General features: G+C 39.2%; 2 protein-coding genes across 3 annotated transcripts in view; one reads left to right on the forward strand and one right to left on the reverse strand.

The window, feature by feature from the left end:
* The first annotated feature begins 1,076 nt into the window (after positions 1-1,076).
* Positions 1,077-5,130, forward strand: LOC148367285 (uncharacterized). Its single transcript, XM_088333232.1, has 5 exons — positions 1,077-1,211; positions 1,971-2,555; positions 4,532-4,606; positions 4,683-4,761; positions 4,843-5,130. The coding sequence occupies exons 1-5, from the start codon at positions 1,142-1,144 to the stop codon at positions 5,033-5,035; spliced, it is 1,002 nt and encodes a 333-aa protein (XP_088189358.1). The 5' UTR covers positions 1,077-1,141; the 3' UTR covers positions 5,036-5,130.
* Positions 5,131-5,409: 279 nt separating this feature from the next.
* The window catches only part of LOC148367286 (excitatory amino acid transporter 2-like), a 30,677-nt gene continuing 20,563 nt past the window's right edge, over positions 5,410-15,523 (reverse strand). For both annotated transcript variants that reach the window (XM_088334144.1, XM_088334143.1), the window contains 3 exons: positions 14,527-14,661; positions 9,806-10,016; positions 5,410-8,312 (listed from right to left, as the gene is read on the reverse strand). In XM_088334144.1, coding sequence (XP_088190270.1) covers positions 8,241-8,312; positions 9,806-10,016; positions 14,527-14,661 — 418 coding nt within the window. In that variant the 3' untranslated portion in view covers positions 5,410-8,240. The remainder of the gene's footprint in view (positions 8,313-9,805; positions 10,017-14,526; positions 14,662-15,523) is intronic.

Raw genomic sequence — 15,523 nt, forward strand, 5'->3', positions numbered from 1 at the left:
ATATAACATATACATTTTCTTATTTTTTCTGCTTTTATCCATCCCCCCTTCGTTATTGTATGCTTTTCTTTTGTTTCTTTTTAGATTTTTGAGTTTTTTTCTCTTTATCTTTTCCCTTTTAAATAATTCCGTGCCTAATGTTACATAATAATCCGCACTGTATGAAATCAAGCAACAAAAACAACCTGATGAGGACCTGAAGGGCCGGCTCTATTCAACCGACTCAAATACTGGTCAGAAAACTTCAAATTGTTTGACAACTTACTTTTAAAGTAAGGTAAATAATGTCTTTCCCTGGTAACAAGTTACTTTCACTATAGAGTAGTTCACTTACTCACTCAGTTAGTTTTGGGAAGAAGTAGTGAGGAACTATAAGAAATTATTTTTTTTAAATAAAGTTCACAACACTTATTATATCCTCCCTCTAGGCCCCTGAGGTCCTCTGAGAGGGGGCCCACGCGGGTAGAGTGGTGTTGAATGGCTGAAAATGCTGAGGCGATTTTCTGCAGGGTGGATAAGCCCCCCTCAGGAGGGGATTGTATTTTTTATTGTACAGTGAATGTTTTGATACAGCAGTTTGAGTGCAATTTATTGCCTCGAACAGCTTTACTACTAAATTTGAATTGATTAAATATTGAGTAATACACATGTGCCCTGCCTTATGCGTCACAGATATTTCACAATTTTGATAATTATGTCAGTGAATAATTGGTGGAAAAGGGACATGGGAGGGGGTCAAAACTCAATGGGCTGACATGGAACGTAAATCCTTAGAAAATATTTTGCTTGCAAATAAAATAAGCCCATTCTTTCTTAACGTCTTTCTTTGTCCCTTGGAGGGAACCAGTATTTCTGCAGCTTGCACAAAACGATGATTACTAAATGATTACTAAAGGAAATTCTACACTCCAGCAAATCAACGTTACAGTTTGCTCTTTACAAAGAGGAAATGAGCACATGGGAGATTTTTGAGGAAATGGGTGTGTTCACAGGTGTGCCAGCCATTGTTGTACTCACACATCACTAACCTGCTGTTTATAAGAAGCCAAGTTGTTAATTGTTATAGTGAAAAGGTCGGATCACAGGGTGCTCAAAATTCTAAGGGGCACTGAAAGAAAAAGTTTCAGTTCTCAGCACAAGGATGATGACTTCTCGTCTTTTGGGGATTTTTATCGGACCTTGGGCCGTGTTCTGTATCACTCTGGTCAATTGTAAGTGGCTAATTAAGGTGCTGTTTTTTGCTCTTCTTTTATTATGAATTTAATTGATTGAACTAAGAATTCATACAACTGTATGATACAGTTGTATGAATTTTAGTATGGTTTCACATCTTATGTTAATTTTCATTTGAGTTGACTCGGTTGATTTTTGTCATTCCCAGTCGTTTTCTTTTCTTACCTAATGAGTCATTACATCCAGTGCTAGTGATTTTAATCTTTCACACTTCCTCAAGGACCCAAGCGTTATGTGTAACTATAAATTAGTGGCTCAAGAAGGCCCCTGTTAAAAAAGACCTCATATTATGGTCTCGAAAAGAGGAAACCTACGAAAAAAACTTCTCTGAGTATCTCATGAGAAGCATTAGAATACTATGAGACTAACACAAAGTAAACGTACTGTAAAATTGCTGGAAAGTTGTTTATAAAACAATATGATACATTAATCCGATTTACTGATTTTGAATCACCTTCTGTATTTGAATTACAGTCTTAAGGTATGACAAATGTTGATTAACTGAAGCGCCAGTGAAACTTCCTCTCAACCCACACGCATATGAGTAATCACTCATAGAGGTTAATCATTACTGCCACACCTTTACAAAGGAGACGACACAAGTTTATACAAGAATTGAAGGCTGAGCATGCGCTCCTCTAAGGTCACAGATTACTTTGAAGGCAAAAACTTTCCACGTCAAGTCTAGTAGGTAAATATTTGTGGTGATTGTTGTATTTTTCCAACTCTTTCTCCAGCTCTGACCCAAATTCCTGTAAAACCTGAGGAAGATGTGCTCAGAGAGGCTGCGAGGGATGGCTTCCTTGTTGAACAATTTCTCCCTCCTTCACTCAAGCCCGAACTTCTGCATGAAAACGTCCCCACTCTACAGTCCGACCCAACACTCTCCGGCGGAAAGGATAGTCGCAATCAAACTTTTTTGACGGGCATCGCCGAGGGCAACAGGCTCTCCCAGCCCAGGGAAGAAAATTATACAAGCAGAAATGAATCAGAATTGTCGAGTCCAGACTCATTTATCACTTTTAATCCTCTCTATAACCGGAACTCATTGTCAAAGTCAAGCAACATAACCGAGTCTACTGTGCTCTCTCCGATGGAAGATACTGAGAGTTTTTATTCAGGATCTGGGAGTAACAAAATCCCTGACCAATATTCAAATGCACCAACAACCGTGACCTACATCGGAGGGGATGAGCCAATACCAACTATCATTAACACACAACAGGAGGCTCGAGAAGATGACGATTCGGGCTCTGGATCAGGATTTGGAATGCCTAAGGATAAAGGAAAAGCAAGAATCCTTGAGCTTCCATCTTACGAAGGTGAACGCCTTTACAGTACACATTAGGCTACACTGTATTTTCAAACCTATACTTTTCTCTTGAGTTTAAGTTGCACTAAACCAATACTAGGGGATATACTCCGACTCATTTTTCATGAATTGGCTGTTCCAAATATATATATACTCCAAAGTGAACCATACATTAAAAAAGTATGAATTTTTCAAATTTCACACACGGCCTAGGGATCACTCTACCACAAGGTAATCAATCGGCTTATTGGGATAGGAATTGGTTACATTTTAATGGCCGACACAGGTTTTAGTTTCGTAAAAGATTAACAAAATGAAAAGACATATACTGTCAATATTCTTTGTAAGGATGACTCAAACTACACTGCCAGATATAGAATGAAGGGTTGGGTTTTTTTTTGTGAGATAGTAAGTACAGGTGGGGTCAGCAAAAGTTGCAGGGCTCCACATACAATCTATTCATGTATATCTTTCAAACCTACATTTTTGTGCTAAAGCCAAATATGTTCCTTTAATCCCACTTGTGAATAAGTCATACTTTCTGACATTTTTTTTGTAACTATGCAGAAGATTTAAAAAAAAAAAAAAAAAAAAACAATCTTTAGTGCAGAAGAGGCTAATTTTCAGCTTACAGTATGTCACAAAATTGAGTACACCTCTCGCATTTCTTTAGGGATTTCATCATAATGTTTAATTGAACAACACTGAAGAAACTTCGCTTTGACACAACGAAAGGTAGTCCGTGTAAAGCTTATACAACTGTGTATATTTATTTACCCCCCCAAAAACTCAAAATGTAGCCATTAGTCGGTCACAAATTAAAATTTTCTGAAGTTCAATATTTCGTGTGGCCACGATGATTTTGCAGAACCACATTAATCCTCTTGACCAAGGTTTCACCAGAGCCTCATAAATTGCCATTGGAATACTCTTCAATGACAACATGACTGCTAGGGGATGTTTGAGATCTTGTGCTTCTCCACCTTCCGCTTGAGGATGCCCCAAAGATGTTCTATTGGGTTTAGATCTGGAGAATGCTTGGCCAGTCCACCCTCTTTACTCTTTGCCCCTTTAGCCAAGCCTTGGTCATCTTAAAGGTGTATTTGGGGTCATTGTCAGGCTGGAACATTGCACTGCGACCCAGTTTCTGGAGGAAGGGGATCATTCTCTGCTCCAGTATTCCACAGGACATGATTGAGCCTGTTTTTCCCTTAATGAAATGCAACACTCAAATTCCAGCCCCAAACCATGATATTCCCAACACCATGCTTGACTTTAGGCACGACACAAACATGTTTGTACTCCTCACATGGTTGCCGCCACATATGCTTTACACCATTTGAGCCAAATAAATTAACCATTGTCCCATCAGACCAGAGGATATCTTTCAAGTAACCCACGGCCTTTGTTTACATACTTCTTTTCATTGAATCAAAGCGATGTTTCTTCAGTGATGTTCTGTTAAACATTGTAATGAAATTCCTGCAGAATCATGAGTGATGTACTCACTTTTGTAACATACTGTAAAAGGAGGAAATGGCAGCAATCCAAACCTAAAACAACGGTAGTTTTCCACAAATGAGGCAGTTTCTGAGATACAAGAAGCTCACTCTTAGTTGTCAAAGGATGCTCATTTTTTACTCAACACACATGAACGTGTGTCTGTGACATGTCATGTTATTTTTGTGATGCATAAGTCACTCTGGACTTTACATTGCAGCAACAAAGTATGAAAAGGGTCTTATAGTCCAGTGGTTGGCAATTCGTTCTGTACCACGAACCAGTTCAATGTCTATTATTTTCACAACCCAGCCCACTAATAAGATCGTAATAATGACAATCACAATATGCACAAAATGACTTTGTTATCACTGGATCATCAGAGATCTATAGTCCACAATATATTGTAATTGACATAATTTTACTGTCATCATAAAAGTGATTCAAATGTTTTAATATTCTCTTATCTACTTTTTCGTATCACAGGTGGAGAATTTTACCAAGTACCTCAATCTAATAGTCCTGAAACAAACGAACATCACAAAGGGCATGTGACACCAGGTGATGCCCAAAGTCTAAATTACTGCAGGCTCTTAGAATCCGAACCAATCGTAATTTATTCTGACTCTGTTTTCAGATTGGATCATCATCTTGGGTTTTATTGCAGGGGTTGCAGCACTGGTGTTGCTTTGTCTTGCTATCGCTACCAGAGACAAGTGAGAACTATAACACCGTAGAGAGTTTAAATCCAAATGTCTTAGGTATCATTGTAAAAACCAACTATCTTTTTTTTCAAGGTGGAATGGTCCCAGGCAAGCATTAAGTCCACAAAACCGAGTCGAGTTCTTGCAGCAGGAGAAGACAAAGAACGAAGCCTTCCTGAGGGAAGACACTCGTGAGGAAATCGAAAAAGCGGCTGGGTACACCGCTATTCCATTGGATGAACTTTCAGAAAATCCCTCACACTCGGACAAACATTTCCTTCCATAAACGTACTTTGCGTAAAAATTGCCTTCTAACATTTATAAATATGTTGCCCATTAGTACTTATCAAGTCTTCTTAACGACCAATTTTAGAGTTAATGAAGAAGTTATAATAATTCTTCAATACCACCACGTATTCCTTAATATCATTCTCAGGAGTGTTCATTTTTATATTTTTTTCGAAGTATAATTTCATTGCAGTGTAATTTGTTTGCGCTTTATTTCACTACATGATTTTTGCATGTTTACTTTTATTATTGTTTTTACTTGAAATGTGTAAAATGCTATCCTGATGACTTTCCCCTGAATATGAAATCACTGAATCTACTTTTGAGATGTTGCCATTCTGTATTGTATGTTGGATGATCTGAGAAGAATGCTGAGGAACTCAGAAATAATTTATTTGTACATATGATATTTTCATATACACATTAAAACAGTACACAAAAATTGACAAAAGTGTTTTTTCTTGACAAAGCTTCGTCCCTGATTTTGTTTTACATGCTTGAAGATTCAGAGATTCGAGGTCAAAAGACAATACAATCAATGTTGGACACAAACGATAAAGGAAATACAAAATATATAGTATTTTGATTAGAATTTACTAAATATTTAAACTTTAAAGGACAAAAAATCACTACCATGTAAATAAAAGAAGGAAATACAAAAGAAAAGTAGTGATTTTAGAATGTCACACTTTCATTTTTAACTGTAATGGATTAGTCCTTCAATGACAGTTGTGTTAGTCAGATGTTGAACAAAATTCATACATGCACAATGGAGTGGTGAGTTCACGCTTCACCCTATCAACCAAATAACATAATCCAGTCTCACTTGACCCTTGTGTACCCAAAGGTTTGCACCCTAAAAGAATGTCAATAAAAGGATGTGTGATACATGTAGTCATTTGATACACAGCTAAATCCTGAGTGTTGAATGAACACTAGAAAGTGTTGGATTACTCACGTAGCTGCCACCAACTTTTTCCAACATATGAAACTGTCTCCCATTGTTCATGACATTAAACCAAACATATATACAGTGGCCCCTCTGCATACGGACTACTTTAGTTACGAGAATTTCAAAATACACGTGGTCCTTGAGCAAAAATCTTGCCTGATATACAAGAGAAAATCCAAGTTACAACCACTAAAAGGCTCGAATGCTCGAGATCGCTCACTACTAGCATCATCTCTTTCCGCGCAATTGTGTTGCATTTTCTTTCTATGGATCTCTTTCAGGGCAGCACGGCGGCACAGTTCTGAGGTCATGAGATCGAACCTTCCTGTGTGGAGTTTGCATGTTCTCCCCGTGCTTGTGTGGGTTTCCTCCGGGCACTCCTGTTTCCTCCCACATTCCGAAAACATCCAGTTCAGGTTAATTGGCCTGTCCAAATTGTCCTTAAGTGTGAATGAGCAAGCGAGTTGTCTGTCCCTGTGTGCCCTGCGATTGGCTGGCAACCAGTTCAGGGTGTCCCCTGCCCACTCCCCAAAGACAGCTGGGATTTTCCGTTCAATTTCTATTTGAATGCATTTTTAGTGATCAGAAAGATGTATTTCATAGCTATTTTGGGTTTAACTGCATGATTGTGGGAGGACGGGAAAGGATTAATTGGTTTTCAGTTGTTTCTTATGGAGGAAGCTTGAGATATAAGAAGTTCAAGATACAAATTCAACCCAGGAACTAATTAATCTCATATGTAGAGGGGCCACTGTACAACAAAATTATTACGGCAATCTGTCTCTAAGATCCTAAAATGGAGCACAGTTCATACTCTAAAAATATTTTCATAATAAAAGCTCTCAAACCAATTAAATACTACCTTTCTTACACTTGTAGTGTTTCTAACTATTATACAAAGCATAACAAAAAGTTCCGAGCACTATACAAGTTGTACACGTTTAACTAAAGAGAGCATATTTACACAAAGTGCAAGGAGGCACTATAAGCAAGTATATATGTATATGTACATATATATATATATATATATGTATTTCTTTTTACATTGGCCGTTACTTTATGAACAAAAATGGAGTTGGAGATATGACAACGTTTATTAAGTAACGCATGCGATGATTACACTGACCAAACCGATAAAACAAATTTCTCTCGGGGCGGAACTCAAGTGTTTGCGGATAAGGACGGCACAGCCATCATTTCGCCTTTACGATGGAGGAAAAATAATCTCCTAATTTCACGTGAGTCCCAGCATTGACTAGGAGTTACAGATTTCTCAAAACCATGCATTGTTCAGATGATTTTTTCAAGGCAAGTAAAAAAAAAAGAAAAAAAAGAAAAGAAAAATAGAAACACATAAGAAGTCATTGACTTTAGTAGTCTTATCTGCCATGTTTCCCTTTCCTTTTACGAGAGAAACAACACTACATGAACGCATACATTCTGAGATTTTTCCGAGCAGAAAAATCAATGTTTCAAACATTACAAAAACATTTATAAAACATGAAAAAAATATCTTTTAGTACATCTTCCCGCTCTTGTTTCACAACAACACATCATGTGCTGGCCGCAATTACAGGCCACACCTTCTCCGCTTTATGGTCTAAGACGAAAGCTTTCGGCTTAGGTTTGACGTGTGTGGGCGACATTGGGCTGTAATCCTATTAGTCAAAAAGTAAAAGGTATTGCCTGTCTTCGTTTTGAACTATTGACTTATAGACGCTTTATGTTACCTCGGTTTCATTAATCATGGGTGCACATTAAAAAAAGAAAATCCCCATTTGCTAGCTCTTAACGTAGCAACATCTCGTTGCTGAAGGTAAATATTTGTCAACGAAAACTATTGTTAATCAGTGACCTTGAGATTAGTATCGAGCTCAATTTGTTCTTCCTGTTTATTTGCGGCTCTCTATGCACGTCAAAGATGTTGAATACAAAATCTAATAGAAATGAGAGGTTATAAAAAGTTGACGCTTGTGAAGTTTGCGGCAGCACCAAGTAAGGCCCTGAGTCTTTTCGACCAAACGTCGTTGGAACTTGTGTTTGTTTTTTGCAAATACACAATCAATCTGAGGTGACAATACAATAACTGATTTTTTTAAGGGCAAAACACTGATTTTTTTGAAGGGCAACCTCCTGATCATTTTCCAGTACAGTCTGTGTGGTTAACGTTTCTCGTTTTTTCATCAGAATGTAGAGCTCGTGGAACTCGGGGTAAGGCGCAGCAGCAGCAGCAGCAGCTTCTGGTTCTGCTTTACTCGCATTTCCAAGGTTCCTCTTCAACAAGACAGAAACCTGCAGTCTTGCCGTTTTTGCCCATGGTGACCTGAAAGCAATTACCAAGAGTTCCTAATTGAGGGCCCAAGGCACCATAATAGCAAACCATTAGTGGTTGGAGCAGAGAAGCCAAGCTTTTGACTTTCAGGCTCTTGTCCTCAAGGTGGGAATTGATTTGGAATTTTACAACATATATGCTGTACAGAGTGTTCTAAAAGTCCAGAGCACATTTGACTTTGAATATCTCAAAAATTGTTAAGAATACAAAACACTTCTGATAAATTCAGGAAGTTTGTAGTCATAATTTTTAAATGGAATTTTCAAAGATGTTCAATGAGAGCACCACGAGACACATCAAGTCAAATTCTTGCCAGCCTTGCATTGTCAATAGCATCTGTTAATCAGCTCATCCACGTCTCTTGTAATAGGTGGCACAAAAAGAGTTCACATGGTGTGAGATCTGGGTGGCCAGGACATGAGATCTTCATTATTCTGCCCAGACCGCCCAAAAAATCTGTCTGGCAGTGTTGTGTTCAGAAACTGTCAAACCCTGAGGCTCCAGCGTGGTGGTGCCCCATCTTGATGGAAAATTTGTGTCACCAGACTCTTTCATACTCAATTATTCCATGAACCAATTTTCCAGTATGTCGAGGAATGTCCCACCATTGACTGATTATCTTTTAGAGAAGCATGGTACGTAGACAGCTTTTTTGAACAGAGCACAAAACAGTAAAACACGAATAACAGAAGCTGTTGCAACCATTCACAATGCAATGCTTTGACGCGTTTGGCAAGAATTTGACGATCAGCTTGATGTGTGTCATGTAACCAAAGGAGCTCACATTTAAACGTGCATCTATCTAAACATTCCATGTCAAAATTGAGATTACATGCTCTCTGAATTTACTAGAAGTGTTTTTATAACCTTAATAATTTCCGAGATATTCAATGTCAAAAGTTTTATGGTTACAGAAATACATCCAAATGGGGTTAATGCATTTAAGTGTTGGCCATGTATATCATGGATTCTCTGCCCAACCTAATTTTGTTATACTTGTAAATCATGTACAGTGCAATATCAAAATAAGGTTTATTATCATTAATTTTTGAATTAATCATAGTGAAATAGCAGTTTTTATGTCATACCAGATTCATCATTTGCATTTCTTATTCAAAATGTGATGTCAATTTACAGGCTTGTCTGGTTGGGGCTGCCTTGAATACATAAATACATGTCCAATTAACAAAAATTCTGAGTGATATCAGACAACTATGCATAAATGAATTATATGCGTGGACAATATGATGTACTAGAAATGAAACAAACATCCATTCATTTGGATATAACACAACCGGGTTAACCTGGTACCACAAAACTGCTTTTCCATTAGATTAACAGGGAAATGCAAACAAAAGAATTGTCCAACAGATATTTACACATACACCACCAACTTTTCAAAAAAGTCCAGACCAAACAAAAACACAAAGCATGGGGAATCTCCTCTACATACAAGTCTCTATATCTGTTAACGTGAAATGTACCTTGCAGTCATCTATCAGGATTGAATTGTGGTGGGCGTACACATTCTGGTTGGTGTTGTTTTCAAAAAAGGACCTCGATTTAGTCATCTCAAAATCGTCCATGCGGGTTTGTTGGGCATCGAAGGAGTCAAGCTCATCTTTGGAGAGGTGATAGACGATTCCAGCTCCATACGAGTCGCCAACCACATTGACTGATGTTCGGAAGCGATCCCTGCATGTTGACAAGTTTGAAGTAAGTCCAGTTAGAGGGACAGGAAAGACATTTGACAAAGGTTATCTTTAACGCATCCATCTATTCTGGAGTCAATCCCAACTATCTTCGGGCAGTGGGTAGGGGACACCCTGAACTGGTTGCCAGCCAGTCGCAGAGCACACAGAGACAGACAACTTACTTGCTCATTCACACCTAGGGACAATTTGGACCTGCCAATTAACCTAAAATGCATGTTTTAGGAATGTGGGAGGAAAACAGAGTGCCCGAAGAAAACCCACGCAAGGTCCGGGAAGAACATGCAAACTTCACATGGCCTTGAACCCTGAACCTCTGCACTCTGGGGCTGCGCGCAAACCACCCAGCCAGAATGCCGCAATCAGAGGCAAGTTTTAATAATAGCACAAGCCTATAAACGCAATTCAAAATTGTGAGCTTATTGAGTGTCAACAAACGAGAAGGAAACAAAGCTTGCACCAAAGAAGGGCGGTGCATCACTTGCTTGGACCTATTAGCACAATGTCTGACCATTTCCTTTTTCTGCACTATGATGTCTATGTTTGCACCAATGCATATGCTGACTATTTTTTTTTGCACTATGATGACCTTGCACCAAATGCAATATTGCACAACCCTTACGATGCCAAAGGTATCACGATAACACTGTATGTAACATCCCACATGCCGACATTTCTTGTGTAAATACCATGTAAATTATAACTATAGCCTTATCCCCCTTGTTTTATAACCTTATCTTCTCTGTTCCTTTATCTTCTTGGCTCATACCTCACTGTGAATGTGTAAAACTGGAGTGTCATGCCCAATTTCGTTGTCACAATATGTTAACCCATTTTGTAACAATGACAATAAAGGTATATTCTATTCTATTCTATTAACGCGGATTCCAAGGGGGCGCCAGCCTGCAAAAGTTTGGGAGCCACTGGTTTAGACTAAGGGGCCGGTCACACAGCCGGTTGCGGCTGAATCACGGCTAAAATTTTGCGGTTTTTTTTTTTTTGCCCGTGGTTGCCCGCGATGGAAAATGCGCAAAATTGGCCAACCCGCTGTTTATCGGTGGTATGCCCCCGAAACAGACGCCGGCGACTGTTCCGCTTCCTCATCGCGTCATTTCTGCGTCATTTTCTCGTGTGGACCACGGGTATAAAAGCTCCCGAGCCGGTGTTGTGCCCAAATCTGACTCCTACGCAACACCCCGACCCCCCACCCCCTCGCGTGAACGCACATTCTGCTGCGATCGCTCTTGACTTTTTCATCCGCGTTAACAAGCGCATTTTGTAGAATACGATCGCACTTTATTGTTTAAATAAACCCGTTATATAGACTAGGATCTCCCAATTGTTATAATAAGCTCGCTTTATTGTTTTAATAAGCGTTTTATATAGAATACGATCGCTTTTGTTGGAAGCGCAGCAGAATGCGCGTTCACGCGAGGGGGGGAGGATTTACCGTTCGATTACGTTCACAACAAAAACAAAGACGGAATGGTTTAAGTTGTATTACATTCCCAACAAATGCAAGACGAAGTGGTTTTGGTTATATGTTCGCCATTACATTCCCTAAAAGTGAGATAAAACTAGGTAAAAGTGGTTGTAGTAGCGAGGGGATGCAAATCTCGGCAGGGATGCATTTCTCGGAAAACACCGGGCTGTAGAAATCATAACCACTCAAGTCACAGTCCAGTGAAGATCAAGATTTCAAGCTATGGCATCATTTTTATTTTATTATCTTGAAAAGAAATGTCAAGAAATAAAAATGGATTAAGACGAGGTCACTACACTGACGGGGATCCATGTTCACCCCCTTGACATCTCGAGCACAACTGACGTGTGCTCGGCAAATCGCGCTGTATATACGCGGAGAAAGGCGTTTGACTGTCACACGCGTAACACGCTAATTTCACGTAATAACACCGCGATACAGGCGCAGAACATGCTATTACCATGCTCCACCCACGATTACCCGCTGAAATTTCCCCTCCTACCCATGTGTAACCACGCCCTGGCCGCGGCCAGAGCATGTCGTTCCGCGTCATTTCCGCGTCATTACCTCGTGTTGACCACGTGTGCGGCACGCGGTTTAACACGTGCTCAAAGTTTTGAGCAGCTCAAAACTTTTTCGCGCGGCCAACCGCGTGTGAATTTCCGACCGCGAGTAAAGCACTGCTGTATCTCGTCTATATGGCGGTCTCAAAACGTCCAACAGCGCCCAACAGTGTCTGCTTCACGGCCAGAAATTTCTGGCCATAATTCAGCCTCGATACGCTCGTGAAAGGCTGTGTACCCGCGCTCTGAAGAATTAAGCAGCGCAAAACTTTTTCGCGCTGCCACCCGCGCGCGAATTTCCGACCGCGTGTTAAGCACTGCTGTATCTCGTCTGTATGGCGCTCTCAAAGCGTCCAATAGCGTCCGCCTCACAGGCAGAAATTTCTGGCCGTGATTCAGCCGCAAATGTCTGTGTGACCGGCCCCTTATATTGCATCCCAAAATAAGGATTTTGAAAGATTATTAACAACAAATCTTACCCAAAACATGTTTAGTTCAGCAACATTTGATTGTATAAAAAATGTCCTTTGAAAAAATGTTCTTAAAAGAAAACCTAAACATTCATCCCGTACAAAATTTAGCAATTAATAAATATAAAAAAACAACTTGCAATAATGTAAAATATCCACTGTTTTTCAGCTATTGATAAATATTTGGCACCATCTTTGAGTCATTCAAATTAAACCCTTAGATCCAATACCTGGATTTTACGATTAAGCAGACTTTCAGAAAGTAAATTTTAAAATGATCAAACCAAATCTATATTATTGCCCAGTCCTTGATTGGGTAGAAACAGGATACTTTTTTGGGGGGGGGGGTTCTTTCTTGGCGTTTGTTTTTTTCTATATTCTAAGGCCGGAAGTAATTTTTATATTCAGGAATGACAAATAAAGTGAAACAAAAGACGCCATTAATACCCCACACTAATTTATGGTCTGGAAAATCCAATCCTCAGGTTAAAGTCTTTATTATGAGAATTTGGTAGTTCACAAGGCAGCATGGCAGTGCAGTGGTTAGCGCGTGTGCGGCACAGTTCTGAGGTCATTGGATCAAATCCAGCTACCAGCCTTCCTGTGCGGAGTTTGCATGTTCTCCAGGCACTCCGGTTCCCCCCACATTCCACAAACATGCATTTCAGGTTGATTGGCCGGTTCAAATTGTCCCTAGGTGTGAACGAGCAAGTTACTTGTCTGTCCCTGTGTGCCCTGCGAATGGTTGGCAACCAGTTCAGGGTGTCCCCTGCCCACTACCCGAAGATAGCTGGGATGGGCTCCAGCACCCCCGCGACCCTACTGAAGATAAGCACTGCATGTTTTTACTGATGTCTTGACCTATAGCGCTTGATGATCTTCGAATACATCGTGTATGTAAAAATAACTATCTAGCCTTACTATTCAAAACGTTTTTCTCATGAAATCAAAAAAATGAACTTCTCCCCAAAAATATGAGTCATTTTGAGAAATTAGACGAGTTTGCTTGAGGCTGCAATTCTAAACTGTGTGAAACTTTAGAGGAGGTTGACAGAGATTTTAATGATGCCTGTTGAGAATTCAAAACTTTTGTCAACTGTCATTTGAAATGTCGGCGTTTGGTGCAGCATGAGTAAATAGTTCCGGTAAAAAAGGCTGTTTCCTTAAAGGTACAGTGTGTATTATTTTCAAAAACTTAATCAGGAAAACAAATATAATATTGGTTTGAATAATAAGCGAAAATATATGCTTGTAACTATGCCTTTTTCTTTTAATATTTGGCGGTCGAGAAATTTACATTTTTTTGACAATCCTCACCTAGAGAGAGCTGACAAGACTGTTGATCATCTTGCCGCCAAGGCTACCCTCAAAAATCTGTTTTTTCTTTTCTTTCTTTTAAAGATAATTTTATTTACAGCAAATGCTGAAAAAAATGTTCCATAGTGAGCTAATTTTTGATCATAATATGTAGTATTTCTATAATTTTTCTTGTTTGCTCTCTTATTTTTTCTTCTTTCATTCTTTTTTCCCCTTGTCATTTTCATATTTTCTTCTTTTTTTCCCCTTTTTTCTGGCTTTTTCCTGTTTTTCTTCTCATTTATTCATTTTTATTTCTCATTTCCCTTTTATTCTTTCTTTTTCTTTCTTTCTTTTTGTGTTTTTCTCTCTTTTACCTTTTTGATTTTTATCCTTTTTCCTTTCCCTTTTTTTTTTTTTTTCTTTCTTTGTGAAAGGCTAGGCAAAAAGTGAGGGGAAATAATGCTCTGTCTTGGTCACTAAAGAGTTTCTTTAGTTTGTATTCCTTATTCTGCCCTTAAACACTAGTTTTTGGTTGCAACACCAAAAAGAGACATGTAGCGCTCAAATATTACAAGTTGAACCTTTACCAGTCCAGAAAAAAAGTTATTGACAGAAGTTGATAAGCAAAATAATGATTATGGTGTGTTTATAATATTGTTTACAAAACATTTTACTCACAAAAGCCAGTCGACAGCAACAAGAAGGCTGATGTCCTGTGTGGGCAGCCCCACTGCTGTTAGAATGAGCAGCATGGTTACAAGTCCTGCACTCGGGATGCTGGCTGCTCCAACGCTTGCTAGGGTTGCTGTCATGCTGTAAAGGATTCACATTTGAGCCTCAAGGGAAAAGGGCAGGTATGTCTCTTTTCAATTGGAAAAGTGTTCTGTACAAATGCTATTTTTAGTCAGGGCCTGCAGCAAGGCCTTCTCTGCCAGGCTAAAAATAGATGATTCATGTGATGTTAATTCCATTTTTTTCATAAATACTTATTGAATAATTTCAAATCGTCTGTCAGCTTCCTTTCGTTGCTTATACTCCGGTTGAGCTGCTTTCAGACGTGTGCTTTCACATTTAAGCATTGAGCCGATCACATTTCAGCCATTACTTGTTTTTTGGGGTCCGAAAACTACCAGATCTCCCTTACAATCAGCTATGCAGCCCCTGAGGCTTAAAATAAGTTAAGATTAAGCTGCTGGTTTAGCCAATCAGATTCTGAGTTGGAGAGCCAACGACTGTTAAGAGGCGTAAATAACTGTCATGGCTTTCACAAACTATGATTGGCTAGGGGGCGGTTACAGAAGAATTACAACAGAAATGTAACGAAAAAAATCCCTGTGTCCACTGCTTCTGTCAGACCTAAATCGAATAAAAATATATGACAAGACAAGCTCAACTTTTAGCATAAGCTTTTGATGTTCATAGCAGAGAAGTTCTGTACAACAAATCTTCTGCTGTAGTAAATGTTTTATAGCCATAAAATAGTTGTTGAGGGTTGGATCCAGACTTAGCACTACTGAAGGCGTGAGGGAGTTTAGACTGGAATGGGCACAACAGTAGGGTGCTCTCAGGTGACCCATGTCAGTTGTAGAACGATATCATCTGTAAGCCATCGCTCCGCACAAAAAATATATATAAATACAAATGGACACTCAACAGTCAAAATAATAGGACAACC

The sequence above is a fragment of the Urocampus carinirostris genome, chromosome 4 (assembly GCF_059441175.1).
Source record: "Urocampus carinirostris isolate Australia breed hairy pipefish chromosome 4, RoL_Ucar_1.0, whole genome shotgun sequence".
Taxonomy (NCBI): Eukaryota; Metazoa; Chordata; class Actinopteri; order Syngnathiformes; family Syngnathidae; genus Urocampus; species Urocampus carinirostris.

Bases quoted from the DNA above. Each gene is read 5' to 3' on its own strand.
- LOC148367285 (XM_088333232.1), top strand. From the start codon at position 1,142: ATGATGACTTCTCGTCTTTTGGGGATTTTTATCGGACCTTGGGCCGTG. The intron at 2,556-4,531 runs GTGAACGCCTTT...TTCGTATCACAG, and splicing joins TGAGCTTCCATCTTACGAAG to GTGGAGAATTTTACCAAGTA. The intron at 4,762-4,842 runs GTGAGAACTATA...TTTTTTTTCAAG, and splicing joins GCTATCGCTACCAGAGACAA to GTGGAATGGTCCCAGGCAAG.